General features: G+C 38.3%; 1 protein-coding gene across 10 annotated transcripts in view; it reads left to right on the forward strand.

The window, feature by feature from the left end:
• Positions 1-21,024, forward strand: part of adgrb3 (adhesion G protein-coupled receptor B3) — a 304,460-nt gene that overhangs the window by 151,854 nt on the left and 131,582 nt on the right. For 9 of the 10 annotated variants that reach the window (XM_057847941.1, XM_057847943.1, XM_057847936.1 and 6 more), the window contains 4 exons: positions 2,388-2,552; positions 5,939-6,103; positions 9,975-10,139; positions 10,756-10,857. In XM_057847941.1, the coding sequence (XP_057703924.1) occupies positions 2,388-2,552; positions 5,939-6,103; positions 9,975-10,139; positions 10,756-10,857 (597 nt within the window). The remainder of the gene's footprint in view (positions 1-2,387; positions 2,553-5,938; positions 6,104-9,974; positions 10,140-10,755; positions 10,858-21,024) is intronic. The other variant, XM_057847945.1, reaches the window with a different exon arrangement.

Consider the following 21,024-nt stretch of genomic DNA (forward strand, 5'->3'; position numbering starts at 1 on the left):
ATGAAATGTTGAACATTTTACTTAATGTATAGAAACACACATGCTAACCCTAAGCCTAACCATGTCTATAAGGTATCATTATAAATGCTTAATAAACTGTTAACACTTAGAAGAAATCTCGGCCTTAAAGATTTGTATGCTCTAATAAGCCACAATTGTGCTCTTTTACTAAAATATGTTATTAGAAAAACATAAAATACTGCTATTGACTTATAAATCTATAATATTTAATACATGTCTTGATCTACGGAGCACGCCATGTTTTATGTGCGCAATGGACACTCGGGATGATGACATAGTTTGTCACCATCACTAGACGAACACTACCGGTGTTCTGCAATTCCTTCCTATTCGGCGGGACGTGTAACACATGCGCACATCGGCGAGTACTTACTCTTTGTGTTTTTATTGAGTCTTTTATTACCTTTTCATTGCCTCAAAATACTTTTTGCATGTGTTTCCCTGTCATACTTTTTAGCATTGTGTTTTGTGGTAGCTTTAAAGCAGATTGTTGATCTGTTGACTACATTTGTCACGTAGGATATTTAAATCACCCTTGCTTGATATTACGACGTTTAAGTATTTTCTTAAGGCATCTGTAGCATGTTCTGTCTGTATGCATCTAAACAAAACCAGATGAAAGTGCACAGCAGTACTTTGGGTGTCAAATGGACCTCTTGTAGTTTTGCCAATGTAGCACATATTGGCAGAACACCGATTTTTTTACTTTTTTTTTTTTTTTTTTTTTTTAAACCTGTCCTGTTCAGCTGTTTGACGTGGAGAATGGAAGTGTAAGTGTCCGGTTGGTCTGAACAGTTTTAATGTTTCACATTGAGAGTATGACTTACTCCCATTGTGATCATTCAACATATCTCGTATATTATGACAACACAGCGAACAGGAAGTGGTTATAGGGGGACAGAAGAAGAGAAACACACGAAAAGAAAGAAAAGAAACACAAACAACAACAAGAAATACATTAAACGCCTACACTAACTATTAATATGTTGGCTATCGTTAGCTTGATGTATTTCCGGTTGACATCTTGTGGGGGGCCTGTTGACACGGGAAAGAAGGGGAGGGGGATGAGGAAGTCTATAAGCTAAGTGACTGGGAGGGGTAGCGTGTACACAAATCAGTTCTGTGATCTAGAACCCAGTAATCGTGTGAATCCCTTGCGAGTGTAAGCCCGTTGGCAACTGACCCTACGCTGCCCCACCGCCAGTCCCAGCACTGGGACCCCCCACCCGAGCGCGCCCAATCACATCCAGCCGCACGCGAGCCCCACCAAACACGCGACAGCCACGCAGACGAACGGAGACACTGCGCAGGCGCCAACCCAGAGAGACGGCCCCCACCCAGCTAGCCCTGGGAGGGAGGGGGGGCGGCCCATCCCTCCTCGTGCAGCCCAGCAAAGGAGCCATTGTCACCCCCTCACCGTTTTTTTTTACTACCCGCGTCTAGTCTCATTCCATCTTTCCTGTTAATTTTGCCTTTGCTGCTTGTTTTGTGAAATATCGACAGTGCTGTAATGCTCAAAAATGTTCCTCACGGGTTCAAATTTAAAGGGTTGAACATCTGGAAACAGCTTAAACAGCAGCTTAACCATGTGACATCACCGCCCTGCGACATCAACAACAATGACGACAGACTAGTTAAACTAATTTCACAAATTCTATAAAAATAAAAACATCAAGAGGGGTTTCAATATTGAATTATTTTAACTAATAATAACGTTCATCTTTTAAGAATTACAAGTCTTTCTATCTGTGGATCCCTTTAACAAGTCAACAATAAATTATTTAGTAACAGTTTAGTAATGATGCATTAACTAGTTATAATGGATAATTATTTTAAAGTGTTACCAGTAAAACAACTTTTTTTAAGCGTGAGGAACCATGGGCTGTCTGCTGCATAATGATTATTAATATGTTGTTGCAATTACAGATTTGCAAGAACCATTGTCGGCCCACATTAACCTTTATATAGGTCTGCTTTGCAGCAATTTTTATTTTCAGTCAACCAAGAAGAATCAGCAAGCTGTTAAATTGAGCAGTCCTGCCCCACACCACCAAATATCTTAGAAAGTCACTTAAAACAGTCCAAGAGCAGGGAACTCTCTTCGATGTTAATTAGTGTTCACCCTAAAAAGTTTAATAATGATTTCCAAATCTTCATAATTGACTGACACTTATGGCTAAAGGTTTATGAAAACTGTCAATGTGCTCAGTGTTTCATCTACTATCTTAAATATTATTTATCAAATTACTTTTGATTGATTTAGTTGCTCTTACATCTCAGTGCGGTTTACATGTTGTTCATTTACTGTATACAATGGCACGAGGAGGGTATATTGATCAGGCCTGACACCTTCTCTATGCCCGCAGTGCATGGTGTATGGGAGGAATGGTCACCGTGGAGTCTGTGCTCATTCACGTGTGGTCGAGGTCACCGCACTCGGACTAGGATGTGTGCGCCCCCACAGCATGGAGGCCGCGCCTGCGACGGACCTGAGACACAGACTAAGCTTTGCAACATAGCCCTTTGCCCAGGTATTATATTTCTGTTAGGGAACCCATCGAACATTTCAAAGCAACATTATTAATAGTCATCTCTAAAGATGTGGATGAAATTAGGGTTTCCCCAAGAATCTCTGTTCGTACTGAAATTAAAAAGGTCATATCACTCTCAGAAGGACAAAAAAGTGGCTCTTGAATAATGAATGTGTGTGACGGTCACTTGATTCTATGTAAAAACACTACACAAATGACGCGAATGATAATCACCCCAAACTGTAGAAGTTATTGTTCAAGGACATGCGTCAATCTAGTCAAGGTTTCCATTGGGAAATAGATTGTGTTCCTATCACAATGTTAGAGTTGATAATTGTCTGCTGCAGTCCCATAATTCATAGTTTAATGGCTTATTTAGCCATCTCATTATGACCTTCTAGTATTACAAAAACCACTAATATATCATCAGCTGTAAAAACAAAAGGATGTTAAACTAATCTGTAGGGCTGCTACTAACGATTATTTCTATAATCGATTGATCGGACGATCAATTAAATGACACTTTTTTCAATGACCTTCACAATTTAGCTTGAAGTTGAAGACAAAATGGATGCCTATTTCCTTCAAAAATAATATTTTATGACAGCTTCCTGACTTAACTGTAGTCTACAACTGTACTGTTTTAAGTACATACAAGTTTTTTTTTATGAAGGTTCTAAATGTAAAGCGTAAAAGGATTTCTCAATACACAATTCAGGCAAAATTCCTGCTCATTCAAATTAAAAAAAAAAAAAAAAAGTGCTGCTATTTGCCATCTTTTTCCTTGTGGGCAAAGCGCTGATAATTGTGTCAATGGCTCATTTATTTTCTTTAAGAAAACTGAACAACAAAATTGAATAAGGAGGAGGCAGACTGTAATTTATCAGTTTTCCTTTTCAAACAATTGCTCATGAATACAATTCATATCCAATTTCAAAGCACTTTTATAACAGTTTACAGTTTGAATGGAAGCTTAAGTTGAAAGGAGAGTCTAAGCTGTTATTTGAATGGGTTTATATGTGTGGTTTCTTTATAAAAAGAAAAGAGACAACTTTACTATCTATCTATAACTCAAGTGCTCATATGCTTCTCCAAAACACAATACAAACAGACACTTAAAGCAACACTGGGGAACTTTTCAACCTTTACAAAATATTTTCATCACATTTGTGATGATATGTCAATTGAAAACTACCGTAATTTTCACACTATGAGGCTCACCTGACTAAAAAGATGTAAATAACAATCAAAATTCATGTTCTGTGCCTATTATTTCTTCAGTAACTGTTACAGTTGTTCATGAATTGCTAGTAATGGTATTTGGTAAGACTTTATTTGACAGTGGTGCCATAAGATTTTCATTAGACAATCATAATTATGACATGACACTGTCATGAGTATTAATGAATGCTTATAACAGATGTCATTTAGTGTTATCTGGCAAATCTCACTTTTAAATCTATGTAAAAGATCCAAGGTGGACATAAATGGAGTTAGTGACATAATTTCATTCAGTAATGCCCATGATCATGTCATGTCATAATTATGACAGTCTTATGACAGTCTTATGACAGTCTCATAACGCCACTGTCAAATAAAGTTTTACCTATTAACCCAATCAGCCGCACTGGACTATAAGCCTCAGGATTCAAAACGAAGGAAAAAAGTAGAGGCTTATAGTCCGAAAAGTCAGAAAATTACAGTAGTTGAATGACACCTACCCACATATCTTGAGGGAGTCTGTATTGCTTTCACAGGCACTAATTAACTTTGAGGAGGGTGGACACACAAAAACTATAAATGTGCTCACTGCTTTGTGGTATACGTCACTTCCCCTTTTCTCCATTCATTATACGAACGGAAGTCGCGAATTTCGCACGAATTCTGCAAAGATTACAAAGCAACAAAAGAGACAAAAAGTTTTGTCCGAGGACACAAAGAAAAGGGAGGCTACCAGGATTATAGGACACTCAAGAATAAACATTGGCCCGGCTTTCACTCACTGTCATGACCCCAACCCCCTCACCTCCTCATCGGGGGCCGGTGGGGGAATACGGTGCAAAATCAAATGTTTCTTATTATCAACATCGTCATATGCTATTGTTTAACCACAACTGGATTCATTACTTAACTACTATACATCCTTCATACAGCTGCTGGAAAGGAGAAGGTTATTTAATCCATCAGCAAGCAACCCGGAGATCATGATTTTATGACATTGTGTGCTGGTCCTCATGGGAAATGCAGTCTTCCTCGAGGCAAAACACTACAACCATTTTTGTTGACCTGCGTCAATATAATCAAGCAAAACTGAAAAGTTACCAAGTGTTGCTTTAAGACACCAATTAGCATAACCGCTAACTAGCTTAGCACCCAATGCTAAGGAGAAACTTCTCATCACCAAAGAATAAAGACAGTACAATTTGCTTCATTAACTCACCTCTGAGGGAGGCATACTGGAATTAACAACACAGATGACAATCTCACTCTCGACACTTCCTAACAACAACAACAACAACCCAACAGCAGCAGTGAACTCTCTCTCTCTCTCTCTCTCTTGCTCTAATCACTGCCACACGCCAGCAGCCTTACATTACACACAAACAAGGACCCAAACGGGACTGCTCATTGACTATCAAATTAGTTGTCAACGAATTTCTTCATCGATGATTTTAATCGATTTAATCCATTAGTTGTTGCAGCCTTACTAAATTGCATTAGGTGTCAATGTAAATATTGCAAAAACAGTCACATGAATAAGAAATGGCATTCGTGGCATACAAAATAGCAACAGGATTTTTGTTGTTTATTTTTTTTCTGTGAGTAGGCAACCAATTAAAATGCTTAAGTGATAAATAAAGGATTCATTTTGGGTGAAATAGGCATGGTAAAATCATCAATGCAATTCCAATTAGAAAGTGCAAACAAACAAAAAACAAACACTAGAAGTGGAAGCATTTGAGGTTTTATTGATATAATCATGCCGTAATCAATCACGGGAACAAAGCTGAATTTATGCAGGGTTTGTGGTGCATTTAAAGGATAATGTCATACTTCACTAACCCTGTGAAGTGTAAACAATATAATGCCAGAATCAGTACTTCTGATCATAGTTTCTTCATAGAAATAAGTGTTGCCCTTAAACTGTTAAGAGTGGACAGTATCCTCTGCACAGACAACAGCAATAAATAGTCTTAAAGACCTTGACTGTCATCACAATCAGAGTAAAGCTATAGTCAGGTCCTTCAAAAGTACCCTTGTTATATGATACATTGTGTTTTATTCTAAATCTTCCATTTCTGTCTGCCCTTTTCTTTTTATTATTTATTATTTGTTTTCCTTCCGCCACTTGCGACATGTGTGTTATGTTGTGGCTGATGCCTCAGTGGATGGACAGTGGCAAGAGTGGAGCTCTTGGAGCGATTGCTCAGTGACCTGTGCCAACGGCACTCAGCAGAGGACCAGGCAGTGTTCGGCAGCCGCACATGGGGGATCAGAGTGTCGCGGTCACTGGGCAGAAAGCAGAGAGTGCCATAATCCTGACTGCACAGGTAAAAAAAAAGATGTAATTGATGAATGGAATCCCAGATTGCATCATAATTATTGCAATCAGTTTTAGTATAGCATGGGGTTAGGGGAGCTTTCTTAGCAAGAGAATCAAGAAAATAGCAATAATGTTCAAGACCATGCTCTATCAATTGGATTTGTAAAATCCCGTTAGAAATGCTGTATGCCTTTCAGAGAATTCGGGGTTAGACGTCCGCCCTGTCTGTCAACACCATTGATGCATTTAGAGGCTCAGAGATGTCAGCTTAGTGGCCTCCATCAAGCCTTGTCTCATCACACCAAGGCCTTCACATAATCTCCTGATGCAATTTTTGCTGCTGCCTGAAAGAGCACAGATTTCTTCTCTTTGTTATTCTTTCTTTGTGAAAGTCTGCCGAAATGTTACGCAACTACACAATCAAAATGGAGCACTAAAAGAAACAATAAAGGCTTTTGAGGGTGTTTGTGTTTATTTTTCTACAATTTGTGTGATAATGAACCCGTCATTGTTGCTGTTGGCTTCACACAGTGATGGTGCATATTATGCGATTTTTCTTTTTAATGAGCTCAGCCAATTTAGCAATTCAAATATATCACAAGGTGAGCGGACCATCAAACGCTGGTGGATTAACACAGTCCATTCCATCATATGACACAATAAATTAAATGATTGTGGAAAAATATACACATATTTTCCAAATGTAATTAGAGTTTAAATTGCAACTATATGGATACCCACTGATGTAATATCCCAAAATTATCTCATTGAAATCCTCAGGAATGATAGGAAAATTCACTCTGGATGCACACATTTTTCTGGTGCCATTTAAATGTAATGAGTTTTCCCCATCACAAAGTTATGTGGGGATGAGTTGACTAGTCATTTCACACTCCCAAACCAGCAGATAAAGGAAGGTGTGTAAAATAACCCACATAGTGGTTGTAATGAAGGACAGAGCTGGGTCCATTTGGAATACATTTTCTCAAAACAAACCATTAATCCATAATAGTGGCTTTTAGACCACCATGTGTTAGGTGTTTCGGGATTTTACCTGTAGGTTTTAGCGAAGGATGTATAAAGACCACGAAATTGTGGGTATGTTTTTCCTAATCGTTACGAACAGGAAATGGGGAATTAGTACATTGCTGAAGGGTAGCATTGTTTTGTCTAATGTTCAATGTAATAGTCTTCATTACAAGGGCATAAAACCTGCTCCTGGTTATGGCAACTTTGAAATTATTGTGCTTTAACGTTGGCAGCATGAGGGAAATAATCACCATTTGCAGAGAAGCTTCTGTAGCCATAAAACACACATGCTGCTAAGTGCTCCAAGTTATGTTGTTCAATTTGGACTATTACTAACATACTGGGTCTGCAAACTTGCGAAATGAGTTATTATTGGATAGCTTTGCTAGTGTGCTGGCGCATCAGTCAAGATGACTGATGACAGATGAAAAATGACTTCTCCCAAAAAGTAATTGAGTTTTGAGTAATTAGTTACTCAGCAAAGTAACTGACATTACTTTTCATGTTCTACACCTTACGATATTATACATTCTATAAAAATGTTTCACATCAAACATGTTTGTATATTAACTGATTGAATTGAACTGATTTTTTCATTCATTAAAAAAAAAAAAAAAAAAAAAAAATCACCTATATAAGAGTGAAACGGTATACAAACTTTAACTTTCAAATGCTTTGAGAAAAAAAGCCTTTTTGTATTTCTGTTGTACTGAACCCGCACCAAATTGTGACACCCGTACCGGGGTACATACTAAACCGTGACTTGTGTTTATCGTCATAACCCTAATACTTATAGATATATTTTTCAATATGCAAGTGAGGCTGTGAATATGCTGCCTCTCATATCTTTGCTCTAGTTGTTTTAACTAAAAAACATCACATCAAGGTTCATAGTTACGTAATTCAAGAAAATAAAATTTTAGGTCAAGTGACTGTTTTTGGTAATAAAAAACAAAACAGATTATGATTACATTGTAGCATCTACATGGACAACACCAACTTCATGATGATTACGCACACTTAGCAGGAAAATACATTATTTTCAATTAATTGTACCATAGATTTCATAACCTATCGACATGACATGGGAAACGGGGCCGATTCGTAGGGGGCCTATTTTCAAAAACTTCAAATATTTTCAAAACCAAAGCTGCTACCGACCTAAAACCAAAACAGGCACGTACCTTAGCCTTATATGAGTCTCCATGAGCAGCGGCATCAAAAAATTCAAAGTCGTTCCCTTTTAAAATCCCAATTAATTATTTTTTTATATATGTTTAACACAATTTAAAATGGCTATAAAAGTCTCAGATTTTACACTAAATGCACAAAAAATCACCAAATGCAGAGATAATCACCTATATTTTCAGGACCAATAGCAATATTTAACATATCATATACATTTCCGACCAAAATAGAACTTAATTTTTTTTTGTTGTTGTTTACTGCAGGATTTCAACAGCTAATAAATCACTCAATAGGCATTTCACATCAGAAACTTAATGCATGAGGAAAACATGCAGAATCAATTATAAATAATGTGTAAATAGATTATTAATAAATTCTATATAAAATCACAACTTATTACAGAATGCCTTACAACTTATTATAGAATAGAATAGCCCTTTATTATCATTTTACACTATATACTGTTAGCGAATGAGGCTAGCGGCCGCCTGATGTAAACGGAGCTTTTCTGGCGAATATTCCTGTGAATAAATGCTTAAATCCCCAAATTCTTCATAGATATGGATGTAAAAAAGTCTCGATTCTTGGTTAAACGCAAAGAAACCGTGCAGTTAGCGTTTATTTTACGTATAAATGTCGAGGTACAATGTAGCAGCCTGACGTAAACAGAACTTTTCTGGTGAAAATTCTTGTGAATAAATGCTTAAATCCCCCAATTGTTCATAGATATGGACGTAAAACAGTCTTGATTCTGGGTTAAAAGCAAAAAAAAGTGCGGGTAGCATTTATTTCGCGTAAATATTGCCAACGATAAGGCTAGTCACTTACGAAAATTAGCCGCCTCCATGTGTAAACAAAGAAGAAAATTCCTGCGAATATATGCTTCAATAACTGTATGTATGGACGAAAAACTGTCTCGATTCTTTGTTAAAAGAGCAAAAAAACGGGCAGTTACGAATGTATTTTACGTATATATGTCGAAGAATGACGCCAATGCCGTAGAGGTTTTCATTCTCCCATTGATTTTTTTCAAAACTTTTCAAAATGCATGCATGGTACGAAAAATATAATATTTACCTCAAATCCTCGAACAGACCACTCCTGAGACAATCCTTCCTGTTTGTATGCGGTACAGCTTTCGTAGTTCCTCCAAAATCCAAGCTTGAATCCAGTTTAGACATGAGCGTGTGCTGCCTTCCCCTGACTATACTAAATAAAGCTCTTAGTAATTGAAAGGTTGGAATTTCAATGAAGGACATTCTCTTTTATTGGAAGGATGATTTGTTGTTGAATTGTGGAAAAACATTTTCAGTGAATTGGAAGGCCACAGACTAGAAAAATGTTTGATATTAAAAAAAAAATACCACTGATACATAAAGTTTGAAATTAGATTTCTCATGTTTCTAATGTTAAACTTTGTTTGATACATCGCTGTTGTCAGAAAAATTAAGCTTGGTTCTGAAATGAAAAGGTTTACCATGACATATGTTGAGAGAAGTAAAAATATTCTCTCTTGCAAAACAACATCAATATTTATTATTTGAAAGTTGTCTGAAACTTTCGCCCACTGAATGCGTTTGGATAAGCACACTGTGTAACAAAATGATATTTGTGAAATCAGATGTTTCTGATTTGATCCTAATCAGATGACTGTGTTACAGCTAACGGCCAGTGGAACCCGTGGGGTCCATGGAGTGGCTGCTCAAAGTCTTGCGACGGTGGATGGCAGAGGCGAACTCGAGTGTGTCAGGGGGCAGCGACGGCTGGGCATCAGTGTGACGGCAACAGAGAAGAAGTCCGGAAGTGCAGCGACCAACGGTGCCCAGGTGAGGCAGAATTAGAATAGCCTGTGTAGGTGTATTGAGAGTACATCATTGATTTTAACATAAACACACCATACAGATTAAATACAAATTGTGTTGAAAGGATTATAAAAATTCAAAACTTTTATATAATTTAAATGGCATTATCAGCAAACGTGTCAAGAATCAACAATAAGCATGGCTAACAAAAATCAATTTCTTCCTCAAGCGAAAATGTTTAGCTACCATGGCATCAAACCTGTTTTCAATTGAACAATAGAGAAAAGAAAAGAAAATGTCTATTTCTGTTTGGTGTCACTACAAGAAAAAAACAAACGTATTGACTTTTAGAGTACAAAATCCAATAGGCATCGATTGAAGCTGCAGCTCCTCTTACTTTTAGTTTACTTTATTAGTAAGATCTTGGTAAAATGTATATCCATTTCTAAGTTCTCACCGTACTTGTTTGTGAATTAATTTTGGGGGCCAGAGAATGATTATATAGTAATGTTTTTTCACATACACTACCATTGCTTAACTTTCTAACACATGATTTTACCTTCAGTGTAATGAAAAAAATTGCACCATGCATGAAATATGCTCAATAGATTTAGTACAATACCATCCCTTTGCATTTCAGCACCATATGAGATTTGTCCTGAGGACTATGCGGTGTCGATGTTGTGGAGACGAACACCGTCAGGGGAGCTGGCTTTTAATAGATGTCCACCCAATGCAACAGGTATTTGGTTATCAATTTCATTGTTTTTAAATTACTGTCATTGTCGCTGGGGCAGCTATTTTTTTTTTCTTTTCTTTTCTTTTTTTTTACTAAGAACAAGTCCACTAGCTGAAGAAAAATTACATAGCAGGCCTTAATGCTCTCAGAGGAAATCTACAAAACCTTGCGACAATAAAACAAAATCTGGTGCCAGAATTCTGCTGCCACATCCAAAGATGAAAGCTCTTATCCCTTCATCCCAATTCAACACGCAACCTAACTCTTGGCAGCACCTGTCAGATTTGCAGGGGGCTGTGACTCATTGCATGGCATTGTCATCGGAGAAAAAAGGGGGGGAGGGATCATTGATGTGATTTTTAGTTCTTTGGCAGAAGGAACATGAATAGTTACATTGCTTACTTTTGTGATGAGGGAGACAATGTCATATTCTGGTTAATATACAATTAACAAAAAAAGATGTAATTTTATTCACCTTTGTGTTTGTTCAAGTACCGTATTTTCTGCACTATAATGTAGACCTAATAGCAGAGGTGGGTAGTAACATGTTACATTTACTTGAGTAACTTTTTGAGTAAAATTTACTTCTAAGAGTAGTTTTACTAAGCCGTGTTTCTAACAACATATTTTAATACAAGAGAACAATTGTGGTTTATTAGAGCCTACATGTCTTTAAGATCAAGGATCCCTTTAAAGCAACGTAATGCATGAAGTATTTGACATAGCGCGCTGCCCTCAACATAAATCGAAATCGTGGATTTAAAACTTCCAGTTTTATTTGGGACCGATTAACGACGAATAACCTGAGATATGATCATTTTAATTTCATAATAGTAAATATGAAGGAAAAACAGTATTCACTACTCAAACTAGGAACTATTTTATTCCACTAGAGGGCAGGGCACTCATGCTCTTTGGACGAAAAATGCTTCATTAATGTTTTTTTTTTTTTTTTTTTTTTTTTTTTAATTTTATCTTTAATGATTTTTTTTTGGTTTTTTTTTTTTCGCTTGTTTGGTTATGTAATGGATTATACAGTATCATTACAACAAGAGTTCATATAGATAATATAGATCATATAGCTACTCAAAAGATTACTCATTCTTTTCACTTGATAATTTTTTAATTGTACTTGAGTACATTATTTGGATGACTACTTTTACTCTTACTTGAGTAATATTATTTTGATGTAATGCTACTCTTATTTGAGTAAAACTTGATGCTACTCTACCCACCGCCAGTGTTGTTAATCTTGCTGAAAAAAAGTAATTAATTATAGTTACAAATTACTTCTCCCAAAAAGTAATTGCGTTAGTAACTCAATTACCTGAATGTAAGAGTAATTAGTTACTTGGCAAAGTAATTGGTGATAATTACTTTTTTTTTTTTCTCAAAAAAAAAAAAAAAAAACATTGGCCACACTATGTGAAGTTTTTTGGTACAATTGGCCCGAGCCCAATTCTTTACCCTAATTTTCTCTTTACCCTGAATCAACTGTTAAAAGTTGTTAGAATTGCTCCCATTATTGCATTAGTTCCCTTCTCTCTACTTTCGACATATGAAAGTTTTAAAACTGTTTCATCATTTAAAGATAGATTCAAGTCAAGATTTTGCCGATTTAGAAGTATTTTATATAAAATGTTACTTAGGTTCGCTAGGAAGGTTCTCTACAACAGAGCCGTCCTAAAAAGTCTACTGCTTCAAGATGGCGGCTGTCTACTAACGCATTTAGTGCCATGTCTGTCATTTTGCATCTAGTTGTATCTATATACAGTACATGTGATATCTACCATGTCTACCATATCTACCATAACATGCGGGCGTAGTTTGTAGGCTATCGGCTACAACATGTATTATTGGAGCTACCTAGCATCGCGTTTGCTCGGCGTCACAACTTTCTTGCCTCCTCCCAACTCCTGCTCTGCTCTGTCGTCTCGGTGAGTCCGTCTCCCTCAGACTTTTCGACCAATATAGTAACGCATAGTAACGCATGCCTTTCCGTCCGCAGTAATGGTAACGGCGTTGCCAAGATGAGAAAAGTAATTAATTAGATTACCCACTACTGAAAAAAATAACGCCGTTAGTAACGCCGTTATATTGTAACGCCGTTATTAACAACACTGCCCAACGCTGCCTAAAAGCCTTCCATTTTCTTAAAAACCGACAGTGTGCCTTATAATCCGGTGCGCCTTTGCGTCTCACAGCAACTTGGTGCGCAGCTCCATCTAATGGATGCATAACATAACCCCAGCCTATACAGTAGCGTCTATACTATTTGCCTTCTATATGAAAAAAGTTTTAAAGTAAGCCATTCATTGAAGGTGCACCCTGTAATGCGGTGCTCCTTAAAGTGTGGAAGATACGGTACACCAATTACAGTTTTTGCACTTAAAAAAAGACGGCATTGGGAAAATTTGGCATCCTGTTGCCACCAACACAGTTATTGATTTTTATGTAGTCATGATTTGAGACCACTCATCAGGTAGTCCCCAGGTTACGAACGAGTTCCATTCTTACGCTGGTGATTCAGATTTAGATTCAGAGATTTATTTGTCATTGACACAAGCTCTCACAAGATGACAACAGATGCAACGAAATTCAATGAGTGAGCATCGGGCCGCTGCAGACTCACTCTCTTCTTCAGAAATTACAGAGCAAGTTGCAAGTAGACGCACATATATCATACAACATAGCATGGGTATGACACGACACACAGGTCACGTGCAGGGATTTTTTGTACGAAAAAAAAGGAGAACTAACAGTCATGGCTGGACGAAGGGGGGGATCAGTGATAGTAAGAAAAAGGCGGTGGTGGACTGAAGGGGGGTTGTGTGTGAGTGTGTGCATGCGCAAATGTATCAGTATTTGTACGTGTCTGTAGACAAAATAAGAGTCACAGGGCTCTGCGACCGGCCTTGGGAAGAGTTTAAGGGCAAGAGATGGGGCCAGTTGCACGGCTCTCTCCAGGAGAAGGGAAGGGTGGGGAAGAGTGTTCGGGAAAGGAAAGGAAATTTTCCTTATATGTCCAAATACGGTTGGTCTTCAGTCAAATTCGCGCTCCTCATGGCGTAGGCGAGATCTCAGGTCCCTTTAGTCATTGCCGTAGTCGCGGTCTGCCTCAATAGTTCAGCCACCTGCCCTGACAATTCCGTCACTCGGCGCAAGGTAGCATACACTTTTCTCCATCCTTCCTCGGACCGAACCGTGAGTCCACGGAGCCAGTTCTCGATCCGAGCCTCGACGCAATCTTCCAATGCCTTAAATCGCACCGTTTGATCCGTGGTCGATTTGCTGATTTCCTTAGAAGCTGCCATCTTGGAAACTTTCCGGTAGAGCAGGGCACCTCCTAAGCCAAGCAGAAGGAACCTCACAACCGTCACTCCAAACAGCCAAATATCCTCGATATCTTCCACGAACAGGACAGTAAGACACGCTGGCTTCCAGTGATCCCATGAATCTCTCACATAACCAGCGGCGAAGGTTCGGGCAAGACGGCTCTCTTCAATTTTGTCAATTGCGCTGAGAGACCAACTAATCAGATCAGTTTTCGTATGAGAGACCAGCGCGGTTGATCCATAGAGGAAAATATAAAAAAAGCAGACAGACTAGACTGACGAAGATAGCAGCAAGCAGCAGCAGGGAAGGAACACGTCCGCCCCCGTCGAAGGCAGGAAGAAGATGTCACTCAAAGTTCCGCCTAAGTCAGAATTAAGCCTTTACGTACCCCTAAATCTCAAAATAACTATGCAAAACATGTATAATACGTCACATTAATAAAATAAAGTAAAAAATAAGATTCTGTAAGGTACAGTACGTTGTGTTAACTTCAGTTATATTCAATAACTATTCAGGCTTTACTCGTGAGTGAGTCACCTAGCTGAAAGAAAAGGGTGCTGTAGAAACAGTGAGGATGTGAGAAAGGGGGGATATCATGGCCCCCAGGTCGCCAGAATTTCCTCTCTCAACAGGAGCCCGTTGTCCGAACTCAAAAAACCTGATCTCCCGGCCGAAAGGAACTGCAGGACGGCAGGGATGCTGCTGGAGTAGGAGGGGGTCTTGACATGGCAACAAGAACTAGATACTGTTTATGCGACTAAAAAAAAAAAACAAACAAAAAAAAAAACGACTGTAGACAGAATAGTGGACGAGACTGGCGTTGTAAAGCCAAAATGACGTAAGTCGGGTATGTCGTAACCCGGGGACTACCTGTATTTGATTATAATGTTGACTTTTGTTTTGTGATGCATGCTTTTATTTTGGCGCAGATAGTACAGACCAGTCAAAGGGGCAAAACACACAGGAGGCGATGTCGCTCGCGTTCAATACATTTCCAATGGAACGAGCGCGACAAGGCGAAAATTGGCAACTCTTGTGAAGTGACATGCGACGTTCGCGCACGTGAAATTTAGCGCTCGTGTACATGCACACGCGGACCAGCGACCTGATATAAGAGGAAATGAAATTATTCTATTTATGCCGCTGTCCGCTGGCTCTATAACCAATCATCAACGGATTTATTGATCGACAAATCACCTGCAAGGACACTGGCCAAACCGGAATTTGACATTCACAAGTGGGAAAAAAAAAACTGTCAACATGGATATTTATTTTTTTTCCCTCGTATCTCTCACAAGTTTGCTATTCTTTACAAGTTTCAATAATTGTATAACACTGCTTATCATTAAAAAACACAAAACATATGTCAACAGGAGCGTGTCATCATAGCTGTGTACGTGCCATTAGCAAATACTTTATGATACCTCTCGGCACCTTTCAGCTCAATGGTGATGACTTTCGCATTTCGCCATCGCTCGTCACCTCCTGTGTGTTTTGCCCCTAAGAGTGTATGTACTCACGAAGAAGAGCGCACACACACAAGGAAGAGCGCATTTGCGCTCACGAAGAAGTCGCGCAGCCGAATGAGAGAGAGGGGAAAGATTACAGTTGAGCTCGCTGTCGAGCTAGGATTTAGCTCCAACGTCTTGGCGAGGACAGTACAACGATGAATAGTACATGTTTTTGTATAGTTATTTTGAGATTTAGGGGGTATTTATGGGTACTAAAAGGGTTCATTCTGACTTACGTGGAAATTTTTGTTATTTCGCCAGCAAAGGAAGCGAACTCGTTGTACCACCTGTAGTTGGATATGTATATACCTAACCGTGTACAGTGCACAATTAGAAGCTAAAACTAAAATGTTTTCACATTTAACATCTTCAAACAGTTGTGTATGCATGGATTTTAAAAGAAAAATTCGATCCAATGAGATTTTTCCATCTTTCATGTCCATCCATATACTTACGAGATAATGACGATGTATAAGAATTGGCGAAGATTCGCACTCACTGAGTGCTTTTGTTCTACTTAAAGTCAAGTGCTTTTGATGAATCACGTTTCTTTAAGCATATTTTATCTTTAAGACACTGCTTCAGTGATTGTCAGCAAGCTGAATCTACATTCATATTAAGCATATTTTATCTTGAAAGTTCTACTTTAGTAGCGTCATCTACTTGTAAGCCTCTTTACTATGTTTTCTACCTTGATAGTCTATCGTTACAAGGGATCAGAGCATTGTTTTGCCTGTCAGGCATCAATCAAAAAAGGCAATTAGGTGAATACAAAGGAGTTTAGCGAGAATAGTACACTGTTGCCACATCGTGTGACCTTGAATGACCGTTATAATGGATGAATTGGTGCAATTATCAAAGGCTAAACCAAAAGACAATAGACATATTTCAACTACAATGACACTTCATGCTGGAAAAATTCTTGCATATTATTCGAGTAGAGGTCAGGTCAAGTTTGTTTGTAATGGGATGACTCACGGTAGGAATCTGAGTGGGGTTTGTAAGGGCTGCATTATTGCAGACTTATTGGGCTACAACCTCTAAACCTTCTGTTTTGTATTCAAATTGAGGTCAACGTGATATTAAAGAAAACCATGATTAGGCTTCTTGCTTCCTTACAGGTAAGGCTGCTGAGATTGACTTAACTAGAATGAAATATTGATCAGTACCAGCAACACAACTAAATATGAGATGTGAATGTAGCCAGACAGCTTTGGTGGCGTGTCCAAATGTGTTTGGGGCAGAGGCGCTTACACTGCCGTTGTCACTGTCATCATCAAGGTCATCACAGAAACAGCACCCAAGCACTGGGGCATCAGCCATCATGGGTGACAACTGCCACCAGAGGCGAGAAGATGAGGTCGTGCTGTGGAGGGGTGTAGAGTTCAGACCAATGTGGATAGTGTTGGAATGCGGAAAGACAGGTGGACCCAAGTGCGCAAGCTTAGCTGCAAGCCATGCCATCTTGTGAGTTTCTTTTCAACCAGACTGAACTACGCAAGCTTAATCTCAGCCGGAAAAGGAACATATCAAATCTAGTGGATGGAGTTATAGTGGCAAAGTTCATTATGTGCAACATTGTCATTGCATTCGATCGTGATGACTTACGATGCTTGATTAGAACAGTGTTGCCTGACCTGTCATGGTGTTTACCATTGTAGTGTATGTGCTTTACTTTTTTCCGTCCATTTGAGTATCCCCTCCCCCCTTTTTTTTTTTTTTTTTTTTTTTGTAATGACACGATAAGATGTGAGCACATTGTCTCTAAGTCTGGACTTTTGTCAGCAAGGTTTGAGAGATAATTAGCTGATCAACTAATGGCATCTTCCAGAAGGCAGATAAGTCTTCTTTTGCCAGCTGATTTAGTCATTTACCACTGACTGTGATGCCTCTAGGACAACCTGACATTTGATACAAATCATTTTAGAAAAGGTTCCAATCAGTGTTCTGAAAATGTTTGTAAGGCTCCTTCCTACTCTTGACATTGACAAAAACCCAAGGGATGATAATCACAGTTGGACACATAGTAGGGATGCTATTTCCACAAATAAATAGGGGGAAAAATTGTCCATAACCACAGTAAATTAGTATCCTTTATTTTTTTAGATTGTAGATCGTAGTAGGTTTGGAGTAATAGTTTCCCTCACATTTTGTAAAAAAAAATAAAAAATAAAAATAAAAATTGGCATCAACGCACATGTACACAATTCGCTCAATAAATGCATTTTTTTTTAAATCTGGTGATACAGTGGTACCTGTACTTATCCAATCAATTGGTTCTGGAAGCAGTTTGGTAAACTGAAAATTCTGTAAGTAGAGATGTGTTTTCCTTGTAAATGCCCTAATCCAGTCCCCCAAAACTAACCCCCAAAATTCAGACATAAATCTTTTATAATGCATAAAAATGCATCAAAACATGTAAAATAAAAAATACCTGTGAAAATTAGATTATTTCACAATAAACATGAAGTCAGAGTTGTGCATAATTTAAAAAAAAAACAAGAATAGAGTAAAGAATAAAAGTTTATACACTCAATAAAGCTGTACAGAGTACAGTAGAGGTCCCTCTTAGCCAACTGGATGTCAGGAGCATTAGGTAAAAGCCAAAGGCAGAACAGCTATAAGTACAGTGGTATGAAAAATTATCTGAAGCTTTTGGAATTTCTCATATTTCTGCACAAAACATTAAATGTGATCTGATCGTTGTCAAAATCACACAGATCTAAAAACAGTGTCTGCTTTAACTAAAACCACCCAAACATTTATAGGTTTTCATATTTTAATGGGGATAGCATGCAAATAATGACTGAAGGGGGAAATAAGTAAGTGAACCCTGTGCCTAAGGAGACTTAAAGAGCAATTGAAGTAAAGTATGTAGCCAAGCACTGTTAAGTGGTTTAAAGCTGCCCTGCCCACTATAAAACCCACATGGTAAGAATTGTCTCGATGAGATGCATTGTCTGATGTGCATCATGGCTCGGTCAAAAGAGCTGTCTGAAGACCTGCAATCAGGGATATTTGATTTGATTTGTGTAAAGCTGGGAAAGGATAAAAAAAAACATCTAAAACATCTAAAAGTCTGGATGTTCAACAATCGACAGTCAGAGAGGTTTTCTACAAATGGAGAGAGTTTGACACGGTTGCTTCTCTCCAAAGGGGTGGCCATTCACCAAAGATAACGCCAAAAGTTCAGCGCAGAATACTCAGAGAGGTAAAAAATAACCCTAGAGTGTCTGATAAAGACTTACAGAAATCACTGGCACAGTTCACTATCTCTGTGCACACATCAACTAGTATATGTAAAACTATGGCCAAGAATGGTGTTCATGGGAGGACTCCATAGAGGAAGCCACTGCTTTCTGCACTGCAGACTAAAAACAAAAACAAAAACATTGTTGCTCGTTTAATGTTTGCAATGAGGCCGCCCTTCAAATAAAGTAAGCTAAAAAGAGTATGGATGCTGCCAAAAGACAATGATCCAAAACACAGAAGTAAATCAACTTCAGAACAGAAGACAGCGATGCATGCCAGACATCCCAGGAATCTGACTGAACTACAGCAGTTTTGCAGAGAAGTTTGGGCTGAGATTAGTCCTGATTGATGTGCCGGACTGATGTACAGCTACAGGAAGCGTCTGGTTGAAGTCATTGCTGCCAAAGGGGGGGGGGGGGGGGACAAAATATTAAATGTGATGGTTTACTTATTTTCCCCTTCTGTCATTGTTTGCATACTATCCTCATTAAAATATGAAAACCTATGAATGTTTGGCTGGTTTTAGTTAAGGCAGACACTGTTGTATTATCTGTGTGATTTTGACAAAGATCAGATCACAGTTGATGGTGATTTTATTCAGAAATGTAAGAATTTCCAAGAGGTTCAGATACTTTTTCATAATCATATGTTCAGTAAACCCAGGGAGCTGCGAGTACGAACTATACTGCATTTTTGCCTTTCGTATCCTGAAATGTAATTCGTAAGAAGAGGCAATATTTTCCCGTTGAGGCGTGAAAATTCTGTATGTAGAGACGCTCTTAAGTAGCGATACCACTGTAATTATTTATTTTTTTTCCATGTTAACTTAATGCTTTTGCTCCAAAGCACAAGTCAAAAGCTCCCATTTATAGCAATTTCTGTCCCTATCTGCTGCCTGAATTATCAATTAAGCCTGATGTCACTCATCTAAAGTAGAGAGCAATTACTGCAACATAACTTCAAGCTATTAAACTCTTCACAGGTTAATGCACCAAAAAGCTCTCATACTCGAACCAAAGGGGAAAAAAGAGGCTTAATGAAACTGTTATGTGACCTTTTTGTTACCAATTTCACCAGTCCATTTTCATTACAGTACTCTAAATTGGTGCAAATTTATACCATGACAATATATGACCCAGTAATGTGTAATAGAAATGCTATGTGACATTTGGTTAGCGTAATGATAATCCTACACACATTTATATTGTGTGTATGTGTGTGTATATATACATTCATGTGAAAAAATTAGGACACCCTATGGAAGCCTGTGTGTTTTCTAACATATTTGGTCATATGGATATTTAATATCAATTTTAATAATCTTGAGCGATTCAAGTAATAGAACTAAACAGTTAAATCTGAAAAAAACATTTTTTTTATAACTTCTAAATAAATAGATTCAATTTCTTTTGAGGAATACATTTATAGAACCATTTAATCCCACCTAAAATGGCTAAAATCATACACAGGTGTATCACATCAGGTGCACATGATTACAACATCATTACCCAGAGTTTTGCCCCTGACTCGTATGAGTCTGATAAGGGATTTCAAAAGATTAAAAAATAAATAAATAAATAAAAAATCAGCTATTCCACTGTCCGGAAAATAGTCTACAAGTGGAGGACACTCAAAACAACTGCCAGAATGCCCAGGTCTGGCCATCCAAGCACGTTCACCCCAAGGACAGACCGCAAGAAGTCTCCCAAAACCCTTAAAATGTCATCACGGGACCTACACCAGACTCCTGTTGATGTGAAAGTGCATACCTCTCAGAAAGAGACTTCACAAGTGTAACCTTCATGGGCGGTGCACAAGCAGGAAACTTTTGCTCTCCAAGAAGAACATAAAGGCCAGACTGAAGTTTGCCAGAGTGAATGTAGACAAAGACCAGGACTTCTGGAATAATGTTCTTTGGACAGATGAATCTAAAATTGAATTATTTGGACACCAGAACGAAGGACATGTGTGGCGTAAACCCAACACAGCATTCCAGGAAATAAACCTCATACCAACTGTGAAGCAAGGAGGTGGAAGTGCCATGTTTTGGGTATGCTTTGCTATAGCAGGA

Source organism: Corythoichthys intestinalis, chromosome 10, assembly GCF_030265065.1.
Source record: "Corythoichthys intestinalis isolate RoL2023-P3 chromosome 10, ASM3026506v1, whole genome shotgun sequence".
Taxonomy (NCBI): Eukaryota; Metazoa; Chordata; class Actinopteri; order Syngnathiformes; family Syngnathidae; genus Corythoichthys; species Corythoichthys intestinalis.